We start from the raw sequence: 25,520 nt of genomic DNA on the forward strand, positions 1-25,520 counted from the left end.
TAGTTAGATGATAATGATTTTTTTTCTATTTATGTTTCTTCTTTATTTAATTTTGATTAAAGAAATTCAAAAAATACGCCAAAATCGTTTTATCAGAATTTCAATTTTTTATCCATCTATTGTATAAAATAAATAAATAATATGATATTACAGGTGTAATTTTCGGAATTTTTTTTTTGGAATTATTTACGAAAATTAAAATTGGATTGGAAATTAGAATTTCCCAAAAAAAAAATCATTTTTCATCCACCTATTTCCAAGGAATTTTTGAAATTATTTAGAAATTAAAATCAATTTTGGAGAAAAAAAAAATTGATTTTTTTAACATTGGGAAATGGACTTTATAATTGGAAATTAAATAATAATACTAATAAATGGAAGCACAATTACGACCAGTTCGAATGTTGGTCTTTGTGTTCTGTGAAGAAGCAGTCTGCTTCCGTCTCTCATATCCACTTTCCGGCGATACATTTCCGGCGATATAAATAATTACTCTACGATCAAATTTCCGCCGTTGTGAGTTCCGACGAAGCTTCGGAAATGTCTCAGAAGCGGCAGCAACAAGACGACGGTACTTCATTAGACGACAAGCGTTTGAGGAAATCCCATTCTTTTAGAAGGTATACAAATTCTAGGGTTTTTTTATTTTGATCGCAACCAATTTTTGTTTCTTAATTTTGTTTTATCTCAAATAAATAGCATTTTGACATGGTATTCAATTTAGGTATATATAGAAAAAAAAAAAAAACATGTGTGTTTTACGCTTGACAGATTAACAGTAGGTTAATTATGTTTGTTTTTATCATTTTAAGATATGAGTTCTGATTTGTGCAGTTTCCGGAGTTTTTCGATTTTTGGCTGAACTGATTCTATGTGTTTGTTTTTTTGGGGGTGCTTTTTATAGTGTAGTGCTGGATGTGATGAATCTGCTGAGAATGCAAAATCTCATGAACCCGCTTCTGGAGCCTTTGCTTCGCCGAGTTGTAAGTATCTCTGCTTCAGAAATATATATGTATATATAAATAAATTTACATGGTATTGATAAATTTGTGATTGTAGCTCTATTTCTTTCCATTTGAAGTTTGAACTGTGTAATTGTAGAATTGGCTACTTATTTTTTTTCGTATCTGGTGTGTAAAACCGAGTTAGATGAATAGTCGATGCCATTGAACTTGTCTCGAATCTCGAGATTTTTGGGTTTGATGCTCAAGTCTGGCATATGAGAAACGAATACCGTTTATTCGTGCCATATTTTCACCACCACATACTGCAAAACAAAACTCCCAATTTGCTGTATAAATATTTTTGTTGCTTCTTTGATCCAATAATTTCGATCATGAACACCATGTACCGTTTCTTCTTCTGCTTAATTTAGATTATGATTGGTTGATCAATGCATGATTTAGCTAATATTAAGTACTTTATGATCGTACAGGTCAGAGAAGAAGTGGACTCAGCATTAAGAAAATATATAATCAGTATGAAGCGGTACGTAATCGAAGTGTGAAACTCTCCCCTTCTATATATGGGGCACTCTTTCCTTCATTTTCTTATTTAAGATTCACAAGCCTTGGTGATTTTTTGGTTCGATTTTTTTTCTAGGAATTGTGCAAAGGATGTACAGACATCCGAGTCGAGAAGTTTGCTATTACGGTTTTCAAGTGCTATATCTCTACCAGTGTTTACTGGAACTCGTATCGAAGGAGAAGGTTGCAAAAATATGGAAGTAGCATTAGTCGATGCGCTGACTGGGCATGTTGTTTCCGATGGTATTGGATCCTCTGCAAAGGTGGAGATTTTAGTTCTGGAAGGAGATTTTGATGGTGACGAGGGAGAAAATTGGACAGTTGAAGAGTTCTCAAATAATATAGTGAAAGAGAGAGAAGGCAAGAAACCTCTTTTGACTGGGGATTTGACGTTGACTCTTAAAGAAGGGAAGGGATTGATCGGTGATCTCTCGTTTACAGACAATTCCAGCTGGACAAGAAGTCGTAAGTTCAGGCTCGGGGCTAGATTGATCGATGATATTGGTGGTGGCAGAGTAAGAGAGGCAAGATCAGAACCCTTTATTGTTAGGGATCATCGTGGAGAATGTGAGTGTTTTTTCTTTTTTTTTTTTTTTTTTCGGAGTTTTAACCAGTTTTCACCTACATGTTGGTAACTCTACTCTAAATCGTTCTTTTTCTCGTGCAAACATAACATTCTTAGCTTGATTGGCCATATACATATATAAACATATTTGAAAGAAAAAAAACTCGTGTTTGAAGTGTTAAGATATATACGTTTTCTTGTTGATACCAAAACATTTGACTTGATGCGTATTTTGTGAAACATGAAGAAAAATGTATTTGCTAATGGAGTCTGACTTTTATGGATATCTGCTACGATCTTTCTTTGCTTTGTTTTCGGTTTTTCTTTGAAGTGTTTATGTTCGACGTAATGCGTTTCACATTTTCCATACATAATAGCCAACTTGAAAAATAAAGATTACTAGGAATTTTAGAGATGCACTCGTATTAGTACAATTTGTAAACATGAACTGATTAATGCCACAATGCTGATTCGCCTTTTTCTTTTTTCTCTTTCCTTTTTAAGCATACAAGAAGCATCATCCCCCATCTCTTACCGATGAAGTTTGGCGGCTAGAGAAAATCGGCAAAGACGGAGCTTTTCATAAACGTTTGAGCAAGGAAAGAATCAAGACGGTCCAAGACTTTCTGATTTCACTCTCCTTAAACCCCACAAGACTTCGAAATGTAAGTGAATCAAACTTATCACAACTTCGAAAATTGTATCTTTTTGCCCATGCTCGTAAATAATCTCCCATTACATAGTTCGTTAAACATATAATAATATTCCAGACATTTTTTAACAAGTATGTTGGAAACCCTGCAGATTCTTGGAACTGGTATGTCTGCTAAAAAGTGGGAAGTCACGTTGGAACACGCTCGCACGTGTGTTCTAGACAAAATATTATACTTATACAACGCCTCGATTTCTCCAGAAAACAACGGGGTTGTTTTTAATGTTGTGGGACAAATAATGGGGCTGTTGTCAAATGGCCAGTATATCACCACCGATAAGCTCTCCGAAGCAGAAAAGGCAGGTTTTCTCTTGTATTCTCTCCTCACTTCTCGTTTTTTTTTCTGATTTTTTTAAATTACATCCCATTTTTTTTTCAGGCGGAAGCTCATGAGTTAGTTATCTCCGCATTTGCAGACCGTGAAAAAATCGTCACTTTAGACGAGTCTTTTCTAAGCATACCTTCTACCTCGTCTTGCTTATCCGAAATTCCAAATTTATCCTCGGAGAGTAGTGACCATCAACATTTGTCTTCCTCTCCCGATTTTATTCAGTCATTATACCCCATAGAAGGTTCTAGCAGCTTCGATTACTACTTGCATGGAGTCGATCCAATGGATATAAGGTACGACCAATCATTGAGTTTCCCTACTCAGTTATCAGAGAGCTTAATCTGCGATACTGACTCAATGGCTCGAGCTTTCTGTGCAAATGAGGACTTCTTCGAGAATGATTGTTCGTTACAAAGTTCCGATTTTGAACTACATAGTGCAGATGCAGAGCCTTTTGTCCCTCGTTCGATTCCTACTGATAGAGCTAAAAAAGGGTGGAATATTTTAGCGTGTGTGTTAAGATGGAGATTCTGCATAAAGAGAATTGTGGCGAAAAAAACCCGTGTTGGACCGTTACCGTTACAAGTACGGTGATGTTTGTTGGTCGTGAATATGTGTCTTAAAAATGTTTGATTTTTAGGGATTGTTTATATCGCTATCCTAGGTAATGTTTTTTGTTTGCCTGAATGGATTTTATGTTGCTGCTGGTTAAAAAGCTTCGTTCTGCCCGACTCGATTCCGTGTGCAGTTTGTCGTGTAAGAAGAGTTTTGGCTACAATTGTCCTCCATTTCTATGTGAGGATTACTTGTGTGAATTTAATTTTATTTTTTTTGTGGATAAAACAACTAAAAGAACCTTTTGCCATATTTTAATTCATATAATAGCTATATTTTAGTGTTTAACAATTCAAATCCCCTCTGGTTGGAGAACGATACTCAAACATGGGGAGTAAATAAAATTAGTCGTCATTGAAATAATTAACTATGGGGAAATATACAGTTTTGGTCTCTCGAGTTTGCATTAATTCCACATTTGGTCCCCATGTTAAAAAAAACACATTTTTTGGTCCCTCATATTAAAAAAATCAACATTAGCTTTTACCGTTAGTACTGACGGAATCAAGCGTTTTACCCATCACTGCCTTAACTGACGGAGTAACGTTAAATTGACGAAAATGACCAAAAGTGTTCAATTGTTGAAACATGAGGGACCAAATGTATTTTTTGTGAACATGGAGGACCAAATATGGAATCCATGCAAACTTGAGGGGTGAAAATGAAAACTATAATTTTCCCATCAACTATGTTTACATATTATTCTATTTGTGTTTCTGCGGTGACTTAAAAAATCGTAGCTGTAATTGATAATTGTTTGACTTATGAATTGTTGTTTGCCAATAAACTTTGTAGCACTTCCTCTCCATTATGTCAACGGCCTTTGTTTTACTTAATAATTTGACACGCTGCATTATGTTAACATTTAGGTTAAAAGTTAAAACTGAATAAATTTACATTGATTTATAAATAAAACAATAAATCAGAACTATCATACAAGTCTAAATGTAAACAATAAGTTCACATTGATTTCATATCTCAAACTACTCTAATTCAAAAATACACCCCCAAACTTTAATTTTACACCAATTTCATCTTTCAAGCCCTAATTTCACTTTGATTTCTATTGTTGACCATTTGACCGCCGGCGATCAACATTAACTTTCTTTTTATTATTTTGTATTCTTTTTGTTGTGGTTGACAGATAATATTATTGTGTTGACAGTAATATTACTGTGTTGCTGACGACCGTTACCCTTCTTCTTTTCATTTTCGCCCTTGGTTGTTGGTTTGTCCATGCAAAGTCAAGGTCAACTCTGCTCTAATCATAAGCTAGTTGTTATACAAAATGACTGGATTTATTGTACAATCAAGAAAGAGAAGAAGATTCTTTCTATATACATATATATAAATGTTAGTTACATTATATTGCTCTTGATGCCTCTGTTTGTTGATACTTTTCAGTTATAATAACAAATTTTCTGCCGATTAACTTTGATTAATTTGACGCTGCAATGAAAAGTTTTGTCCGAATTTCTGGTAAGAACTAGCAACTCTTCCAGCCACTATTTATTTAATAATTTATTTATTTATTTATAATCATGCTAATTGTATATATCTAATCAGCACTGCTGGGGGCTGAAATACTGGTGACGTACGCATTTTTTGAGATGCAAAACTATTTAACCAATGTTTGGAATCTAAGCTTCACTCACGCAGCTGGGATTTTGAATTTATGGAATGGAATCTCAATGGTGTTGCCGCTTCTTCTCCTCTTCGTCGTCGATACTATCACCGGAAATTTCGCGATGCTCGTGCTTTCCAGCACAGCCTACACTCTGGTGAGTGTGTGTACGAAAGAAAGAAAGAAAAAAAAAACGAAAAAAACGAAATAACGTAACCGTCATTTCTAACTATTTTTTTGCAGGGAACCGTCATGGTTGCAATTTCGACTCCGCCGCTTCTTGCCAACGCAACCGGAACGTGCAAACAATACGAGCCACACTGCGTTGGCCGCGTTCAGAAAACTCTCTTCTACACGGGGATGGCATTTGTAGCGGTAGGAATAGCCGGCCACCTCGTCTCTCTCCACCCATTTCTCGAAGAACAACAAGATAGACCGAACGACGCCGGCCATATACAAGTTGGAGGTTACACTCTCCTTGTCCTTTTATCTTTGACCGGAGCGATCGCACTTCCGTATATAAAACCATGGTCCGTCCGTTTCGGGATTCCGGCAATATGCACCGCTCTAGCGACCCTTCTTTACCTCACCGGTTGGCGTAAGTACGACAGGGGCCCACGCGACAGGGTCCCGTTAAGTTCCGTCTGTCGAGTTTTCGCAACGACGGTTCCGGTGTGGACCGCAATCGTGGTTTGCGGCATGGTATCCTCGATTAGAAACACTTACTTTGTAGCGCAAGCGAATCACTTGAACCGGAGAATCGGGGGGCGGGAAGTCCCCATTCAGGTGCTTCTATTGATTCAGTCAGGGGCGAAACAAGTTTTCGCCCCTTTAGCTGACAAATTCCTAAACGCGCGCGCACCCTCGACCGGGATGGGAGTGACTATGGTTTTGTCGGTCCTATGTTGCGTAACTGCGGCCGAAACCGAGAGAAGAAGACTCGATGTCGTCAGGAGTCACGGTTTAGTGGACAAGCCGGACGAAGATATTCCAATGACCGTGTACTGGCTCGTGTTCCAGTTCGTCCTGCTCGCAGGAGTGGACTCATTTTTCGATAAGAGCGTCGCTAAATTCTGCGACGGTTACGATCAGAGCGATGAGGAATCGTTGAAGAAATACTTGGGTTATTTGAATAAGGGGGTTTGTGGCGTGGGGTTCATGTGTAGTGCGCTATCGGTTTATGTTGTCGGTAAAATCAGTGAGAAGGTTGGAGGGAGAAATTGGTTCGAGCCCACATTGAACGAGAGCCGTTTGGATGATTACTTTTGGGTGTTGGCATGTATGAGTGGTGCGAGTCTAGTCGTGTTTGTTTTCGTGGGTTTATGTGTCAAGTTGATTAGAAGAGTTTGTATCTAGCTTTTTATCGTTTGAATGAATCACAGGTCGAATTATGCTCGTCTCCGACTTTTTTCCCATTTATAATAGAATTTGATTTTTTTTTTCATTTTCTCTATCTCAATCTTTATAATAAGATATTCGAGAATTCATGTAAACACTAGTAGAAAAATGACTTTTTATTAACTGTAGCAAAAAGTACCAAATTATAGTAGTAAAAAGACTTTTGCTACGAATTTGCCCCGTAGTATACACGGATACGGGCGTGACAAAAACTTTGCTATGGTAAACGGCCGTAGCAGATATTTTTTTGCTATAGTAAATTCTAGCATTTACAATGACTCCCAGATTGTCGTGTATTGAAATATACATTTTGTAACGATTTTTTACCGTAGTAAAAATTCATTTTTCTACGAGCGTAATTTCACCATACATGTATATTTGTCAACTACACACTTTTACACACACCTACTTGTAAAACGAAAAATAACTTTTTTGTGAAGAGCCAAATAAAACAAGCCCATGAGTATAATATATCTGAATTTTCACAAAATTGCATAATCTTATCTTGGCTGATCTTATCGTAACATAACTATAACTATGAATAGACCCATTACATAAGCACGTAAGAAAACAACTCGCACAAAGAGAACATATATGGTTTGTCGAGTTTCTAGAAGCAAGAATGTACCTTATATCTTGGGTTCGTGTGATTATAATCATCTACATTTTACACACCTTGTCGTCTTCACAAATTTCTTTCTGCGAGATAAGCAATCGAATAAAAAGATGTTAATCCTTTAGTTGTTCTAAAATCTGAACAACTAAAGAAAGTCGCACTTGTGGCGATGTTCCATAGCTGGATCGTTGGAGCAATAAATTAATATTGGTATTATAAAAAAGATATCAGCTGTAATTGAAATTAATCTGTGGACCTTTTTCCTCCGTGTCTCCAAAACTTCTTCTAGAGGTGGTCGACCTGTAAAATAATCGCTAATCTCCTATTAAAACAAGCTGGATTTTTGTAAATTAGAAATAAAAGAAAATATGAATAAACCCACCCGTAACTTGAAGACGATATTTAGCCCAAACTCCATAAACGGCATCTGCAATGCTGGCAACCTGTAAACGAGATGCTTGTTACTAGATAGGAAGATATGCCGAAAAATGACACTTATGCCCTCAATACTAAAAATCAATAGTGTATATTGAAGGTGTACTTACAGGTTCGTATTTGGTAATGGCATAAACCCACCCCAAACCGACGACTTCATAAAGTTTTCTGAATGCCTGCAATTTATAAGCAAATCAATTATGTTGTACGCACACACACACACACACACACACACACACACATATATATATATATATATATATATATATATATATATATATATATATATATATATATATATATGCACCTCAACATCCTTTACAATAGTTCCATCTGATAGAATTCCGTGAATTCGACCCATTACCTGAATTTCGATAAACAACAAAAATTAACACATGCAGTAGCATCATAGAACACACGAAACCATGATGATCAACACATAGCAAAGTAATTAAAAAAAAAAAAACGATACGGAAAATACTGTTAATCGACGTAAATTAAAAGAGGAGCATTACGGTTTTGTAATCAAGGCCTTGATTATCTTCGGGACTGTATTCATCCGAACTTATGTCCACAAATTTGATTGTTCCGTATTTTTCGTTCCTGTCTCTCAGCATATTAACCTAAAAACACAATTTAGATAAATAAAAAAAAAAATCCCGATTTAAACTCATCCTAGGAACGATGAAATGTAATTGTTACATTCGTTACATCAAGAAAATATTTCGTTAGTTTTCGACTTTTGCAATTTGTACCTCTCTCATACACAACGGGCATTCGCCATCGTAAAGCATCTTAATCTCCCAATTCTGTGATGATGGCTCTTGATTTTCTTTCTTCGGAGCCATCGGATCCGCAGCTGTTCCATTTATCGACCTAATCGAAAATTTCAAACCTGGAAAAAAAAAAATAATAATAATAATTCAAGGTTCAGAGTTCCATACTCAAAACCTCAAATCCCAGACAAGAAACAGACTGGTTAATTTTAACCTTTGATTTCCACACATATACACCAGGAAATGTGTGTATAAATATGGATTTATACACATATATATATACACTAGAATATAATCCGATAAAAGTTAATCGGGCTTGGTATAGAATAAATCGAAAACATGTAAAGCCCAAGAAAGCTAAACAAAATTCAAGAATTGCCAGCAATTAGTTACATCATATGGTAAATGAATAAACACACACATACCGGATTGATGACGAGGCAAAGGGGTTGATCTGAGAAAAGGGTTTGAAGCAGAGATATGATTGGGTGTTATTCGGAGAAAACGAGGAAGTGAGAATAGGGAAGTGTTTGCCTGTTTCCCGACAGAGATTGCATTTCTGAATGCCGCCATTGATGAATATTGTACAAGTGCTGTGGTGCTGTTGATTCATAGTTTTGTGATTGTTGGGTATAATAAAAGTTTTCTGTTTGTGTTACGTGGCAACACCTTCTTCATCCGAATGATCTTCGGGCTGTTGCCTACAATCGGGCTCGGGCCATGTGTTTGGGCTCCGTCAAGATTCAAGTTTTATGAGATGCTACGCTATAAAATGACCCCTCTTTTACTTTTGTTCGGTATCATGTTCAATCGACCTTACATTCGGTGATAAATATCGGGTGGGTCTTCTGCTGCCACGTGTCTTTTTTTTGTATTTTATAATAAATTTCCCATTAATAAAATACAAAAAAAAAGACACGTGGCAGCAGAAGACCCACCCGGTCGGGTGTAGGGTCGAACAAATCATCGGTATCACTTTACTCCCTTATGCTCTCGATTGTATCGATTTGCCCCCTTTCACTTGAAAAATTGTGTCTCAATGTGGCTCTTGATGTTAGTTGTCCCTTTCACTTGAAAAAATGTGTTTCAATGTGGCTCTTGATGTTAGTTGTCAGACATTTAACCTTAACATCGTTTGATCTAAGCTCTGAAATTACAAAAAATGCCACATCTAACAATTTAAATAATTATTAAAAAAAAAATTAAAAAAAATTAAAAAACAAAAAATAAAATAACAAAAAATTAAGACAACGAGGAAACATAGTCCACGACACGCCCCCCACAATTTTTTTTTAATTTTTTTAATTTTTTAATAATTATTTAAACTGGGAGGGGTGGTTTTTTTGAAATTTTCAAACTTAGATCAAACGGTATTAATGTCAAAAGTTTAAAAACTAACACCGAAGGCCACACTGAGATTATTCTTCAAATACGGGGGCAAATCGATGCAATTAAAAGTAGAATGGGATAAAGTGATATCGAGTCAAAATATAAGGGAAAAGTGAAATTTACCCTAAAATGAACGTAATCATAAATCTAAATAAATAGTCGATCAACGAAGCACACATATCCGGTTTTTCTTTTTTTTTTTATTTGTAGACTGTAGCATCTACAAAATCAAGATCCAAGAGTTGATCTTTCAAGAAACTCGGTCGAGGCAAGTACTCAAGGCCCGTTTGATTATCAATATCGGAATACTTTAAATTACATGAAATTGAATTAATTCTTTACTGGTTTATTTAGTTAGTAGATGTTCAATTTGCTTAACATTTTTTTGTATTAATATATTGTTAAATTGTGATATTTTAAGCTATCTATCTTATATTGTCCTTTAAATTCTTCATTAATGAAATATAGTTATTTTAGGAAGAATTACAAAAACCCCTTCATGTTAGGTTAAATTGTGAAAATGTCATTCTTGTTTGTATTACTACATTTACCCTCATTTAAGTATGTTTACAACAACATCAATAATCACAAGAAGTGGGAATCAGAAAAATCGGATCAAAATTAGCACTTTCGGAAAAAAAGTTGGAGTTTTTTTCAGAAGTGAAAACTAATTTTAGTTCAATTAAGAAAAAACAAAAAAATCAAAATCGAAATTTCGGGAACTGTAACAAAAAAACCTTGTTCCAACAATCAAAACTTTTTGTATAGAAATCAATGGAATTCGGATTTTTTTTAGTTTCAGTATCCTAATACATAATCATTTAGATTTTATAAGTGCAAGTTTTGAATTTTATTTTGGATTTTTCATAATTATTTCCGAAATTAAAATCCGATCGAAAAATCTGAATCTCATATATTTCACTTCATAAAAAAATCCGAAATTTTGAAATGAAAATTTTGTTCCAAAATCGAAGGAATAATAATAATTATGATATATAAATTTTATTTTTCGTTTAAAAAAAGAAATACTAGTTTTCAACAACCCCATAATTATTTATAGGGTAAATAGCACTTAACCCGCTTGTGGTTTGGACATTTTGCACATGACCCCCTTATGGTATGAAATTAAGCAAATAACCCCCTTGTGGTTTTGACATTTTGCACATGGCCCCCTTATGGTATGAAATTAGGCACATAACCCTCTTGTGGTTTTGACATTTTGCACATGACCCCCTTATGGTATGAAATTAACACATAACCGCTTGAATAGAAAACTGAAAAAGACTAAATCACCCCTATCAAGTCAAAAGTTCTTGTTTTAATTTAAATAATGATTCTATAAAATGAAAAATTTAATGTATTTTTTTGTAAAATGAGAAGTATAATATATTATTGTGTTTTTTTCTATTTTACAACACATATATATTTTTTTAATTTAATTTTCATTTCAACTTTAGAGAAGTATTTTTTTTAGGTTTTTCCAAATGAATAAAAAAATAAAGACTTTGTTTCTTAAAAAAATTAAAGTTCGATAACAGCTATAATATAATATATTATATAGAAAATAGTAATATAATAATAATAATTAATGATAATGTTAAAGATTTTCAAATTGATTTTTAAAATCGAATAAATTGTCAATCGTACAATAACTAGTATTATATACCTTTTGTGATGTAAAACTAAAAAAAAAGACACAATAATATATTATATTTCTCATTTTACAAAAAAGTACATTAAGCTTTATAATTTTATACAATAATTATTTTTAAATTAAAACAAGAATTTTTGACTTGATAGGGGTAATTTAGTCTTTTCTAGTTTTCTATTCAAGGGGGTTATGTGCCTAATTTCATACCATAAGAGGGTCATGTGCAAAATTTATAAACCACAAGGGGGTTATGTGCCTAATTTCATACCGTAAGAGGGTCATGTGCAAAATGTGAAAACCACAAGGGAGTTATGTGCCTAATTTCATACCATAAGGGGGTCATGTGCAAAATGTCCAAACCACAAGGGGGTTAAGTGGTATTTACCCTTATTTATATGCCCCAAACACAGGTTAGAAATGAGAATACACAAACATAAGGGGCTAAATTGAAAATAAAACAAGACCATTCCCCCACACGCCTTCCCCATTTCGGTACTGTGCGATGTGCTAACCATTTCAGCCAGAGTTTCTCTCTCAGATACCCAAACTTTCTTCACATCTCTTATCAATCGAAATCGAAGAAATAAACAATGGCTTTTTTACTCAGTAAAACCGCGCTCTCGGCGCTCCGACTCAATTCTGTATGTATCTGTAACATCTATTTATGTATTCCATTCGTGTTGAAATTTGAAGATAAAGCTGTAAAAATTGATGGGTTTTCTTTCACAATTTACACAGAAAGGAAATGATTCGCTGACGATCTCGAGGCGTGGGTTTCACGTTGAGCCAGGGGCTCGAGAGAAGGCTGTGAGTCTTTTTTTTTTCTTTTTTTTTTTGGTACATATTGAACAAATTATTTATTTGATTTTTTTCGTTCTAGATCGTATTCAGTAGGATTAGTTGTAATTGGGATCTGAATTTTTGTCTGGGTTGTGAATAATAAAATCCTGGGCGAAGGTGAAAATGTTAAATCGGGGAATCGAAAACCTAATTTCTGATTATATTTGCGATGTGTGTAATTTTTTTTTTTTTTTTTTTTTTTTTTTTATAATGTGCTATTAGTCATTAGATGCTTCATTTGCGCTGATCGAATTAAGGTGACTTGAATTAAGAAGAAAAAAACGTTTGGTGATAAGCTGACATTCTAGATTTTTCCGTGTTGATTTTATCTGCGTATAGAAAGCATGGAGAAGTGGTTTTGGTTTGAATAAGTTTGGCTTTAACCGGAAGGTTTTGTTCGTTGAGTTTGAGAGAGAAAAGTCTGAAATTGAATAAGATCTGGAAATAAAATATAGTTCCTCTACTAAGGAAGAACATCATTTTTTGGATGTAAGAATTAGAACTCGAACTCGAGAGAGTACGTTTTCTGTGTTATTCTAGTTCCTTGGGAACAATAGTGCAAAAGTTCGGATTGTTCTCTCGGAGTTTGGGGTGTTTTGTGTTGTTGACTTGAAGTTCGGATTGTATTGTTGCTTCGTGTATTTCAAAATTCATACTCTATTTGGCTGATATTTCCGATTTTCTTCCACCCTTCTAAGTATATTTCTCATCCACATGTTAGGTATGTGCATGCATACATATGCGCCTATCTTGCTCGATTTCTGGAATACGATGTAGTTGAAATGACTATTTAGAATTTATTTCCGGTTTTTGTCTTCTTGTGCGTCATGATTAAGACAGTGTGGTTGTCTTTTTCAGCTCTTGGCAGAGGACTCGTCACTGAAACGCTTCAAATCGCCTAAGAAAAGTGTGCGCCGACTCAAAATTGTGGGAGATGTTCTTACAGTCGTTGTTGTAGCTGGTACGTTTGTCTCTTCGTACCCGTTTCAGTCTTACGAAGTTCTTGGGATTTATATATAAATTGTATGCATTTCTCGTGAAACTATTTGTCGGGATTGCTATTACATGAGCTGGTTAGTAAACATGAATATAACTCGTGTTATTTGCATATCCCAATTCTCATGCGCTTATTGTAATATTGGTGACAATACACGATTCATTGCAATAGCCACGTGTTAGCATTCATTAACCCGAAAAAATTAAATAAACCCGGAAAATTAAAATTAGCAACAGTCTTGGATAAAAACATGTCGGATGGTGATTAGACGTAGCAAAATTAGCACCTCTAATCTGTTATATATATAGGTGCCCAATGTATATTGTCAGGCAATCTTATTTGAAAGGTGATATTAGAGTACTTTTTTATTTTTTTTTCCCGGAAGTACGCACTTAAAAAATCGGTAGACAATTTGCACCGAACTCTCTCGATTATAGCTCTCTCACTTTGCTTGTAGTTTTTCCTCTCAACTTACCTTTCTTAAGTGCAGCTCGTTTGCCTTAGTGAAATATGTAACTAAACAGCCCGTTTATTGGCTTTAATAATTCACTAATACGTAATTAACGGGGACAACTTAATCAAGATAATTTTTTTATTGCAAATTTTAATTTGCGCACCCAACATAAAACGGGCAATTGTTACCTTTCGAATATGTATGAGATACTTTTTTTTTTTTTGAAAAAGAATTTATAATTTTAAATTTTATAGATTTATTCGACTTTCGAGTCTTGTTATTTTTACCCTGACGTTCTTGTCGGCTATTGTTCAGGATGCTGCTACGAGATCTATGTTAGAGCAGTAATGCGGGAAGAAGCACGCAAGCAGGCGAACGAGAGTGCTTGATGATTTCTGCAATTTAATTGCAATAATGCCTTTTGCTAATTTGATATTTCTAGTGCTGCAAAACCTGTGTTTGATGTGAGATGGTGTGGTATTGAAATAAAGTGGTTTAGTTTAGTTCGAATATTTGCAAAAGCTTATTTAAACGCAGAAGTTATGGATTCTGCGTTAAGTTGGTTTTAAGTGCTTATTTCTAGAAGTTGAGAGTGTTTACAAATTTGCTTGAAAATTAACTTAAAGCTGTCAAAAGTTAGTTTTGCAAATATCTTAAACAGATTATGAGCTAAAAAAAAAACTCATAATCTATTTGTAAAAGCTTTTGCAATGACCACCTTAATCTCTCGTTGAGAGCTTAATTGCTCATAGCTCTCGTTCAATAACTGAATTTTTAATTAAGCTTTTATCAAAGTCAAAAACTGCGATATGCAGAATTCGACGATCAACGGTCGTGGTCTGCTAAAAAAAAGAAGTAAAACGAATTCTTCGAGAGCTCAATTATTTATGAAGTTTTCAAATTGTGCACATTGCGATCTGTTACTATATAATTCGTTACGAATTATCGTTGTCGATTTTTGTTATTAAAAAAAATTAAATTGTTTATTTTTCCCCAATTTTTAAATGGAAGGATTTAAAGTTTTGATATTCTTTATAACCTATATTTATATTAAATTCTCGTAGAGTTAAGAATTACTGCTGGCTCCATTTCTAATTGGGGGTGATTGAGGATAAAATGATAGGAAATTAATTTTGTAATTTTGTACTTTTTGGTAAATATATAAAACAAAAAGTAAGCACAAACTGCAGTCCAAAATACCCCTATTCAAGAGTGGAGGATTAGTTGTACTCCTAATTAATGACTCAGCTTCAATGTTTGACCTTTTCCTTGTGGGAAAAATAAAATAAAATCATTCTTAATTATTTTTAAGATATTTATAACAAATATTATTGATTCACATGCATATATATAATTGAACACTATATGGATGAGGATGAAGAGTTTTTATATCATGAGATTAATTCATCAAGTTGATGATATAATTCATGGATTTTGTTTTTGTATATTTGTCTTTTTAATTTATATAATAAAGTACGTAGTGTAATGGTGATCATGCGACTAATATAATTCGAACACATGTAGAGTAACTGTAGAGAAAAAAAAAAAAAGAAAAAAAAAAGAGAAATTGTGAAAATATTTTTTAAAATGGCCATCGGTAGATAGATTTATCATTCGATTACACATAAAAATACATACATTTAATTAGAAGAGATTCTAAAGATATATTTATTGCATATTTCATTGTAGCATAAATTTAATTTTTAGAAAACACAACTTAAGATTATTAATAACCTTTTGACTCGTTTTTTTTTCTATAACACATTCAAATTCTATTGTTAATTAATTGATTAATTAAAAGATTTCATAGTATCTACATATATCAGATTTAAGAAAATACCTCGAATATATAGGGTTTTTGGCACTTTGCACCTTTGAATTACACCATTTTGGCACATTGCACCCTTAAATTGCAAAATTGGCAGATTGCACCCTGTAAATATAAATTGTTTGGCACTTTGCACCCCAAATCACTTTTAACTTAGAAAAATTACCTGCAACTTGCTGGGAAACCTAGAAGATGGGCAAATTCGTAATTCTCTTATTATCTATCATTTTCCCCAATTCTTAATATCGTTCCAACATTGTTATCTTTCGCCATTTTAATAGAAAAAAACCCTAAAATCTTCTTAGCCATTTTTCTTTGCCCTAATATGTAAATTCTGAATCAAAACTCAAGAATGGCTGGAATATATACACAAGAGTCCGATAATTCACATTCAGAAGATCAAGTTATATTCCATGGTAATGTGTATCTTACTTTATATGCTAAGTTCAATTATTTTATATTTTTTTAGAGCTAAACACATTGTATTAATCGTTGTTCCCGTACATATTCTCCGTTTTATGACCTTTAGTGCAAGTGTCTCCACCACATGGTTGAAAAGCCATTGCTTGTGTGTGTTATGCTATTTTTTTAATCATTTTTTTTATTCAAACTATTAAATGGGACCACAAAATTCTCCTATCATGAAACTAATAGCCTTGTTTTGTGTTTGACTATTCAAAAAATGAAAGTAAAGATTTGAGGGCTCTGCGTATATTTTTACCGTTACAGTATTTTTCATAGCCAAAAGCAAAAATAAAAAAAGTAAATTACGTACTGTTATTGTTTAGTGTTGATATTGATTTTAAAATTTTATTCAGTTAAACAATAATTAGTAATTCTATTTATTTTGTGTATTGTGATGTTACATAGAGACATAAGCTAATAACAATTTGGAAATACCAGATTTTCAGAATGTGGATGATGTTGAGAATTGGAATGACCAAGAACATGATGAACTTGATATGGTTGAAGCTGATAGTGAAAGTGGAGAAAATGAAGAAAGTAGTGAAGAAGAACCGACGACAACGATTCTACATTTAGTGATGGCTTCGAAAACAATGACTTTGAATATGATGATAAGTTGTTCGATGAGAATATTGATAAAGAGATTGAATGGGTTGGCATTACAGATGAGCCCTCACGAGTTCTTGACAAGAGCAAGCAAATTGTTGGAATTCAAGCTGCTGGAAATTTTAGGCGGTCTTTAAGTGGAAGTGAGTCATCTTCAAAAGTCAGAACTTCACTGTATCATGTATATCGAGATGATGCAGATGATTCGGATTTTGAATTTGAGGTGGGATTGTGTTTTAAAACAGCTTCAGACTTTAGGGAGGCAGTGAGAAGGTACTCAAACAAGCAAGTGAGACCTATAAAGTTTAGAAAGAATTGCAGTGACAAAATTCAAGCCATTTGTGAGTGTGGATTGATTATTTATGCTGCTTTTATATCTAAAATTGACAAAACCTTTCAGGTAAAGTCAATAAATAAAGAGCATTCATGTTTTAGAGCTCCAAGTTCTCACCATTGCACTTCCAAATTTCTTGCAAATAAATATCAACACCACCTTAGGAGTAATCCTGAGTGGCCTGTTACTTCAATGCAAGAAATAATGCAAATGGAAAACCGAACATCCTTGTCTATTTGGAAAATGTACCGAGCAAAGAAGCATGCAGAAAAGTTAAACCATGGTACAGAGTTGGAACAATATGCTAGCTTGTGGCAATACTGTGAGGAGATCTCTAGAACCAATCCCGGCACAACGATAAAAATCAAATGCAAGCATATTCCAAGTTCTCAAACAAGTACGTTCAAAAGAATTTATATATGTTGGGGGGCATTAAAGAAAGGGTTTAAGGCAGGATGTAGACCAATTATTAGTCTAGATGGGACACACCTAAAGACATCAAGAGGTGGAGTTCTATTATGCGCAGTTGGTATTGATGGAAATAACATGATGTTCCCTATTGCATATGCCATGGTTTTGAAAGAAAATAGGAAATCTTGGGAGTGGTTTGTGAGTCTTCTCATTGAAGACTTAAACATGAGAAATAGTTATGCATGGACCATTATTTCTGACAAGCAAAAGGGGTTGATTGGAGCAATAGAAGACTTGTTACCCCATTCCGAGCACAGGTTTTGCTTAAGGCACATGTACAATAATTTTAAGCAAAAACACAAGGGACTGCACTTGAAAGACTCTCTTTGGAGAGTTGCTTCAGCGACTAGAATTGCGGACTTTAACAATGAGATGGAGAAGTTGAAAGCATGTGATTCAGCTGCTTATGATTTGGGTGAGAGAGAGGCCTCCGATGAACTGGGCAAAGTCGCACTTTAGCACTTGGCCAAAGTGTGACATGTTGCTAAACAATTTAAGTGAAAGTTTCAACCATGTCATCTTAAAAGCACGAGATAAACCAATAATAACCATGTTGGAGATAATTAGGGTGATTATGATGAAAAGGATTCATATTCAACGGGATAAGGAGTTGAAATGCAATGGAGAAATTTGTCCTCTTGTCCAGAAGATTTTAGAGAAGAATAAAAAGAAAGTGCAAGAGTATATTTTGGAGTGGAACGCACATGATAAATTTGAGGTTAAGGGATGGCTTGGTGATCAATGGACGGTTGATTTAACATCAAAAATTTGCAGTTGCCGAAAGTGGGATATCACGGGAATTCCTTGTGTTCATGCCACAACTTGTATTTTTTATAGAAGGGAAAGTGTTGAGAATTATGTTGAACATTGGTACAGAAAAGATACCTTTTTGAAATCATATGCACACATGCTCAACCCTTTGAAAGGATCAAAAGAATGGCCTGCTTCTACAATCGCCCCATTAGTGCCATGGCATGAAAAACCAAAAAAAGTCGGAAGACCGCTGAAGCATAACAGAAGGAAGGAACCTGATGAAGTAAACAAGAAAAAAATGAAATACTCATGCTCTAAATGTGGAAAACTGGGACATAACAAAAAAGTATGTAAAGAAATCTCTATGGAGCATCAAAGTGCAGGTTGTGCTGCTCAATCAAAGAGATCAAAATTGTCGGTACGAATAATGTTCATATATTTTACTTTCCTTTATATGTTTCTAGTATATAATGAATATTTTTATTAATAAACATGGCATTGGCAGGTGAAAAGGAATAATGAAAATATAAACTCTTTTACTACAATTTTCGAAAATTTACCACAGGTAAATAAACTGATTTTTATTCAAGTACGTCGTATATTTGTTCTTAACATTATCCCCATTAATGTCAATGTTATATGCAGGGATCATCATTTGGTCATGTACCACAAAGTGTTGGAGATTCTACAATAACAAGATTCTGCGATTGATGGAAAATAATTATTTTGAAGCCTTTTGTAGTTCGTGGCTATAGCTTTCATATATTTTTGTCTCAAATCGTGTACTAAATCATTAATTTTGAACTGGGATATTGAATTCCATCTTGCTTGTCGGATTTTTATGGATATTGAATTTTATTTTGTTTGTAGCTTGTTTATTTATGGATTTTGAATTATCTTGCTTGTGAGGTGTTTGTGAATATTAAATTATATTTGTGCAGGGTGTTGATATTGAGCTATGTTCTTATAGGGTATTTATGGATTTTGAAATCTCGATCTTCTGATGTGATTATGTATATTTATTTTTATTTTTATTTATAGGGGCTCCATTTTTTTTACAATTAAAAGAAATAGCTAAAAAGATTTTAGGATTTTTTTATTAAAAGTACAAAAAATAAGAATGGTGGAACATTGATTAAAAATTGGGGAAAGAGAATAGATAATAAGAGAATTACGAATTTGCCCATCTTCCAGGTTTTCCAGCAAGTTGCAGGTAATTTTTTTAAGTCAAAAGTGAGTTGGGGTGCAAAGTGCCAAACAATTTATGTTTATAGGGTGCAATCTGCCAATTTTGCAATTTAAGGGTGCAAAGTGCCAAAATGGTGTAATTCAAGGGTGCAAAGTGCCAAAAACCCGAATATATATAATAATAATAATTAAAATATTAAATAAATAAAATAACATAAAGAAATCAGTTCAAATTAAATTGTCCCATAAATGCCCCCGCGTGAACAACTACACATAAAGAGTTTTTTTTGCCAAATTATGAAAAAATCCTTCATATTTAATTAATTACATTAACTATGAATCTTCTTGCACATCCATCCTTGTCGTATCAAATTTAATGGAATCTTTTAGATTATATGAAACATTCTCTAACATGACCGTTTTACCCCATTCAAGTTCCACATCTTAAAACAAGATGATCATATAATGTGTCTCTTGGGTTCTAAATATCAAATTATTGTGCATCAAAAACTGCATTTTTGCACAAAACAAGTACAAATTAGATAATATTCCACAAAATCTAGAAGATTATGTTGAATTTGACATCACACCATAAATATGAACGTGTAAGAAAATTCATAATGGAAGAGACGGTTGTAATTGTCTAAATATGAGGTGGTTTTTTGTAATTCGACCTTACCTCGTATTGCCGTAATTTAATTTAATTTTTTTTGTTTTGTCAAAAAGCCCAGTAACGCCTTTTGCACTACTTCTCTGACCAGCTGACCTGTAAAAAACTTTTTACACATAAAAAAAGAAAAAAAAGAAAAAAAGAAGGGTGGAAAAAGAATTAATTCTTGAGTTTCTTTAAACTGTTCTTTCTCCTTTCACAGTTTCACCTGTCCTTCTTTAGGCATTGGTAATAAGATCTAACTACTTAGTTTTTTTTTTTTTTCTTTTTCTGTAAGAACAGAAAAAATAGAAAAAAAAAAAAGGAAAAAATGGCAAGTTTATTTGGAGGGACAACACAGAAATGCAAAGCATGTGAAAAGACAGTTTATTTGGTGGATCAACTAACTGCCGACAATAAGGTTTATCACAAACCTTGTTTCAGATGCCACCACTGCAACGCTACCCTCAAGGTCTGTATATATATATATATATATATATATATAAATATATATATATATATATATATATATATATCTTATATCTTTAATTTATTTACTGTAATAAAATTATTAATCATCTTTTGTCTTGTTTTTGTTCATTTGCTCATGTGTGCATGAATTTTATGTTGGGTTTTTTGGGGCTGAATATTTCTTGTTCTGATGAGGGTTTTCATTGAATGCTTCAAAATTTGGATCCAGACAGGTTTTTTATTCGACAGTAATTCGGTATTGGTAATCGGATTCTGTAAGCGCTTTTCGGATTCTGTAAGCGCTTATCGGATTCTGTGATGAGGGCTTTGCTTGAATGATTGTTATTTGTTAAAGTACCGTAGAACCTCAATAAATGAATAATCTCGTTTAAATAATATGTTTTCCCAATCCCAACTCGAAGGCAACGTATTAAATAATATTTCATTAAATTAATATTTCGCTAAATTAATAGAATTTGGCTGGTCCGAACGACTGTATTAATTTATAGAGGTTTAAATGTATCTGATTTATTGGAATTTCAGGCAGTTTTTTTAAGGGACTATAATTCGGTCGAGGTTATCGGATTCTTTAAGCGCTTATCGATGGCGAAATAGTAATTTTTTTTGTTTGTTTGTTTATTTATGAATTTGAGAGTGTCTGTGGTTGTTGTTTAATGTTTTATGTTAATTGCCTATATGCAAGAATTTAGGTTGATTTTCGGATTGAATATTATTTTGTTCCGATGAGGTTTTTGCTTGAAAGATTGATAAAATATGTGCTCGTTTTTTGTTTTTTGGAATTCGTTTTATTTGTTGAATTGGATGAGAGCGATGATGGATTACCCTTGATTGCTTTGCTTGATGGTTCATACTTCGGCACTAGGTTATCGTATTGTGGAGTTTATTGCATTTAGTACCACTTTGTTATACCAGATTGCTACAATATTCCCGTTCGTGTTATAAATACTAGCAAAACAAAACACTAGAACGCATTTTTTAGCACACAATCCGCTAAATAGTACGTTTCTAGGGGGGGTAGTTTGCTAATAAAATTGACTCATAGGAGAGATTTTGCTAACATTTATAAGATGAGGAGTTTTGTGACAATTAGATTAGACACAGGGTGCTAAATTAAATGCAATAAACCCTCGGATTCTATAAATGCTTATCGATGACAAAATAGTAGCTTTTTTTTTTTTTTGGTTCGTCTATTTATGAAATTGAAGGTATATGTGATCGTTGTTTATGTCAAATATGCCGAAATTTGTATTTTTTTTTCACAAGTGATCTTTTTTTGTTTCTTGATGATTCGATTGCTCGTTGATCGTTATGCCATTGTGCGTTGTTGCAGCTGAGTAATTACTCTTCCTATGAAGGGGTTCTATATTGTAAACCTCATTTTGACCAGCTCTTCAAAATGACGGGAAGCTTGGATAAAAGTTTCGAAGGTTATAGCATAATTGAATCGATCCTCACTTTCAAAAAGATTCTTTTTGTTTTTTTTTCTTTTTTGTAGCTCGCCTATTTATCTCCATATTATTATTACAGGGGCTCCAAAAACTTCTAGAATCGATAGATCCACCGACCACGGCACTGCAAATAGCAAAGTTTCGAGTATGTTTGCGGGAACTCAAGATAAATGCGTTGCTTGCTCCAAAACCGTTTACCCTCTTGAAAAGGTACTTACGATTAGAAAAACGAGGATTACGAAAATTTTATGGCGATGTTTGCTTACATTTAATTTGTTCAAATCCTTTGCTCCGTTTTTGTGAATTGCATATGCGCTTGTTGTGTATTTCAAAATTTCTCTCGTTTTTTGCTCCGATAAAACTAAGGCCCTGTTTGGTTCATAGATTTTGAAATGAGGAAAATGAAAATACAAAAACAAATGAAAATTTTTTTCGTATAATAATTTTGAAATAATGTAAGGTTTGTATTGTGGTTGATATAAAATTTCTCTCGTTTTACATTTCCGTTTTTATTTCCCAAAAACACCCTAGTTCCGAAATAAATTGGGAATGTATCCTCAAAATGCAACCAAATTATAGCCTAAATTATTATTTACGATTGGATTTTAAATTCAATGACGAAGTATGATATTAATAGGTAGGAGTTGACGGGGTGTCGTACCATAGACCATGTTTCAAGTGCAGCCACGGTGGGTGCGTGATAAGCCCGTCGAATTACGTCGCGCACGAGCACCAGCTCTACTGTAGGCACCACCATAACCAGCTCTTCAAACAAAAAGGCAACTTCAGCCAACTCGACAAGCACCAAGAATCTTAAAACACTGAAAAACCGGACTGCCTATAATCGATCCTCCTCGAACGTGAAATACGAGATATACTTCAGTTTGTTTGGTGAATTTCTTCTTTGTGTTTTAGTTGCTGTTATTATATGTCTTTAAGTTTCTTTTTTTTTTTTTTTTGGCCTTGTAATAAAATCAGGTGGAGAGTGTGAGTTTTAATTGAATTTAATATCATTCTGCTTGTTTTGTAGGGTAAATTACGAAAACCCCCGAACTTAGACTAAATAACGAAAAACACTTATCCCACCTATTCGTAATTAAAAACCGCCTGAGGTTTGTTTCCGTCTTACACCAACTCCTTACAGTGTGACTTTTCACGAAATTTCTTTTTTTTTATTCCAGGAATAGACTTTACACAATTTCAGATATTTACTTTTATTTCTCACCTATTTCAGAAGGAATAATAGATTGTACACATTTTTTGTTATATAACTTGATCAACAGTTAATCAAAGGGAGATTTTGGTTATTTAGTTATTACGGATAGGTGGGGTGTTTTTCATTATTTAGCCTAAGTTCTGGGGAGTTTTCGTAATTTATCCTGTTTTGAGTAACAACTTATTGGGTGTATCTTTAGTCTCTACAGTAGCCTGATTCTGGGGCTCTGGGCCCAAACCATATAAGGGCCGAACCACAATTAAATTAAAAATCAGCGTACCAAAATTTCGAGCTTTTATTATTTCGAGAATTAGCTTAAATTCCCTCAATAAGCTAATTTCATTAACAATAAGGAGAACAGACTACACTTTTGGTCCTTCATATTTGGCCCGATTTCAATTTTGGTCACTGTTGTTCCAAAGTGAATAAAGTTCACCTCCACGGTTCAGTTTAAACATTTTTGGTCCAGGCAATTACATGCATGTTAGCAATGAACAAAAAACACTATTTTGGGGCCAAAATTGAAGTTTAAAATTTTGGGGCAGAAAAATATGTAAACATTTAAAATATACCAATTATAATTACAAAAGTACCCCCATATTTGTTTGTATCGGTTTAAAATTTGATGAAAACAGCGTGTGCGCATCTATGAACATGTCAATTTTCAGAAGTTCGCTGTCATTTTCAGTTATTTTCACCAATATTCAAAAGTTCACTATCATTTCACCAATTTTATGAATTAATTGTCAACTATTAACCAATTTATAGAAGTACATCGCCATTTTTTAGATGTTTACTATCATATTTTGTTAAACTACTCGATTTTCAAAACTTCATTACCAATTTTCAATTGTTTTTCAAAAATTTCGCCTGTGCGTGATCTGGTCAAGCTCTCATACATGGCTAATAATGCCTTGTTATACTTGCAAAAAAATCTTAATTTTCAATGTGAAATAAAATCAGCATTGTCTAAAAGAAACAGACTCGTAAGTTAAATCAAACTATTCGAAACTCGATTGACACTGTGTATGATATATATCTACTAACTGAAAATGTGTACCTTGGAATTATTATCAAGTTCTTGGTCAAGAAAGTTACTGTCAAAGGGCTATTAAGTATTAATTAATCTAATTATTAATTATTGCAATATTGGAGAAGGAAAGAAATGATGTAATAATTAATTGTAGTTGGTTATAAGTTATTTTCACATGTCTATATTGAGAAATGCCTATTCTGTGGAATTCTTATCAAACTAAGATTATAATCTGCCACCAAAGGTATGAGGGACCATTAATTACCAATATATTTTCTGAATTAATTGTCTCTTTAAATTCCAATAATACATCAATTGCAAATTTTTCCCCTTAATTTTGTCATCTACACTCATAACTAGTAGTCGGGAAAAAAATGATGATAAGGGTATTTTAGTAATTTTATATGTGTTTGTTCGGTATTTCATGCATATTTATTTATTTTCTTAACGTACTTTCAGCAGCCCTAATTTAAATGCAGAACGGTAACTTGTTGAGAACAAATTTTAAATGCCTAGATTATATTTTGATTGAATGATATCAATTTGATTTAAAAAAAAATGGAAGATGTGTAAATATCTTTAAAAATTGAGTGGGATTCTAAATCAATGATAATAATTCAAACACCAGTTTATATTGAAAGTTAAGGATTTAAAATTCAGTCTAGAATAAATTATTCGTCTATATACAGTAGAATCTCGATAAATTAATAACCTTGTTTAAATAATAATTTATTTTGGTCCTGACTTATTAAAACAGTACAATTTTATTAATTCAATAATTTAATATCTCATCAAATTAATAAAATTTTATTAGTTTCGACTGTATTAATTTATAAATGTTTAATTGCACAATGTTAACAAATTATTGTTATATAATTGTGATTATTTAATGGTGATGTATTATTTTGCTCTTCATTGCACTCTTAGTCTTGGTCACACATTCACACAAAATTGGTCAATATTTCCAGTTTGAACACTCTTATCCAGTCTACTGTATTAATTACTACACACCACCACCCCTTTGACAAGTATGGTGAAACCTTCACCAAGAGTGTGCAATTATATTCATTTGACTAGGAATGCCATTTATTAAATAAAAAATTGACCA

The 25,520-nt window shown here is 33.4% G+C and overlaps 5 protein-coding genes across 6 annotated transcripts; 4 read left to right on the forward strand and 1 right to left on the reverse strand.

The window, feature by feature from the left end:
- The first annotated feature begins 12 nt into the window (after positions 1-12).
- Positions 13-3,986, forward strand: LOC105966263 (Calmodulin binding protein-like protein). 2 transcript variants are annotated; one of them, XM_012990831.2, is made up of 7 exons: positions 13-620; positions 905-983; positions 1,436-1,488; positions 1,603-2,093; positions 2,596-2,756; positions 2,896-3,102; positions 3,183-3,986. In XM_012990831.2, exons 1-7 carry the CDS (start codon positions 541-543, stop codon positions 3,726-3,728), a joined length of 1,617 nt encoding a protein of 538 aa, XP_012846285.2. In that variant the 5' UTR covers positions 13-540; the 3' UTR covers positions 3,729-3,986. The 2 variants fall into 2 exon arrangements, with proteins under 2 accessions (XP_012846285.2, XP_088673158.1); XM_088817032.1 differs by having other exon boundaries at positions 182-620; positions 2,896-3,106.
- Positions 3,987-5,102: 1,116 nt separating this feature from the next.
- On the forward strand, positions 5,103-6,792 carry LOC105966250 (protein NRT1/ PTR FAMILY 5.5). The gene is made up of 3 exons (XM_012990820.2): positions 5,103-5,228; positions 5,316-5,530; positions 5,617-6,792. The coding sequence occupies exons 1-3, from the start codon at positions 5,204-5,206 to the stop codon at positions 6,727-6,729; spliced, it is 1,353 nt and encodes a 450-aa protein (XP_012846274.2). The 5' UTR covers positions 5,103-5,203; the 3' UTR covers positions 6,730-6,792.
- Positions 6,793-7,299: 507 nt separating this feature from the next.
- Positions 7,300-9,236, reverse strand: LOC105966254 (Putative thiol-disulfide oxidoreductase DCC). The gene is made up of 8 exons (XM_012990824.2): positions 9,024-9,236; positions 8,578-8,717; positions 8,338-8,445; positions 8,130-8,186; positions 7,933-7,998; positions 7,770-7,830; positions 7,644-7,687; positions 7,300-7,470 (listed from the first exon to the last, which is right to left on the reverse strand). Exons 1-8 carry the CDS (start codon positions 9,169-9,171, stop codon positions 7,432-7,434), a joined length of 663 nt encoding a protein of 220 aa, XP_012846278.2. The 5' UTR covers positions 9,172-9,236; the 3' UTR covers positions 7,300-7,431.
- A 2,837-nt stretch (positions 9,237-12,073) lies between these two features.
- SDH7 (succinate dehydrogenase subunit) lies at positions 12,074-14,485 on the forward strand. Its single transcript, XM_012990834.2, has 4 exons — positions 12,074-12,279; positions 12,377-12,445; positions 13,337-13,439; positions 14,245-14,485. The coding sequence occupies exons 1-4, from the start codon at positions 12,229-12,231 to the stop codon at positions 14,316-14,318; spliced, it is 297 nt and encodes a 98-aa protein (XP_012846288.2). The 5' UTR covers positions 12,074-12,228; the 3' UTR covers positions 14,319-14,485.
- Positions 14,486-20,295: 5,810 nt separating this feature from the next.
- On the forward strand, positions 20,296-23,199 carry LOC105966256 (LIM domain-containing protein WLIM1). The gene is made up of 4 exons (XM_012990826.2): positions 20,296-20,695; positions 22,046-22,142; positions 22,243-22,373; positions 22,801-23,199. Exons 1-4 carry the CDS (start codon positions 20,555-20,557, stop codon positions 22,978-22,980), a joined length of 549 nt encoding a protein of 182 aa, XP_012846280.2. The 5' UTR covers positions 20,296-20,554; the 3' UTR covers positions 22,981-23,199.
- The last annotated feature ends 2,321 nt before the right edge of the window (positions 23,200-25,520 follow it).

The sequence above is a fragment of the Erythranthe guttata genome, chromosome 4, assembly GCF_056151865.1.
Source record: "Erythranthe guttata isolate IM_541 chromosome 4, IM_541, whole genome shotgun sequence".
NCBI lineage: Eukaryota > Viridiplantae > Streptophyta > Magnoliopsida > Lamiales > Phrymaceae > Erythranthe > Erythranthe guttata.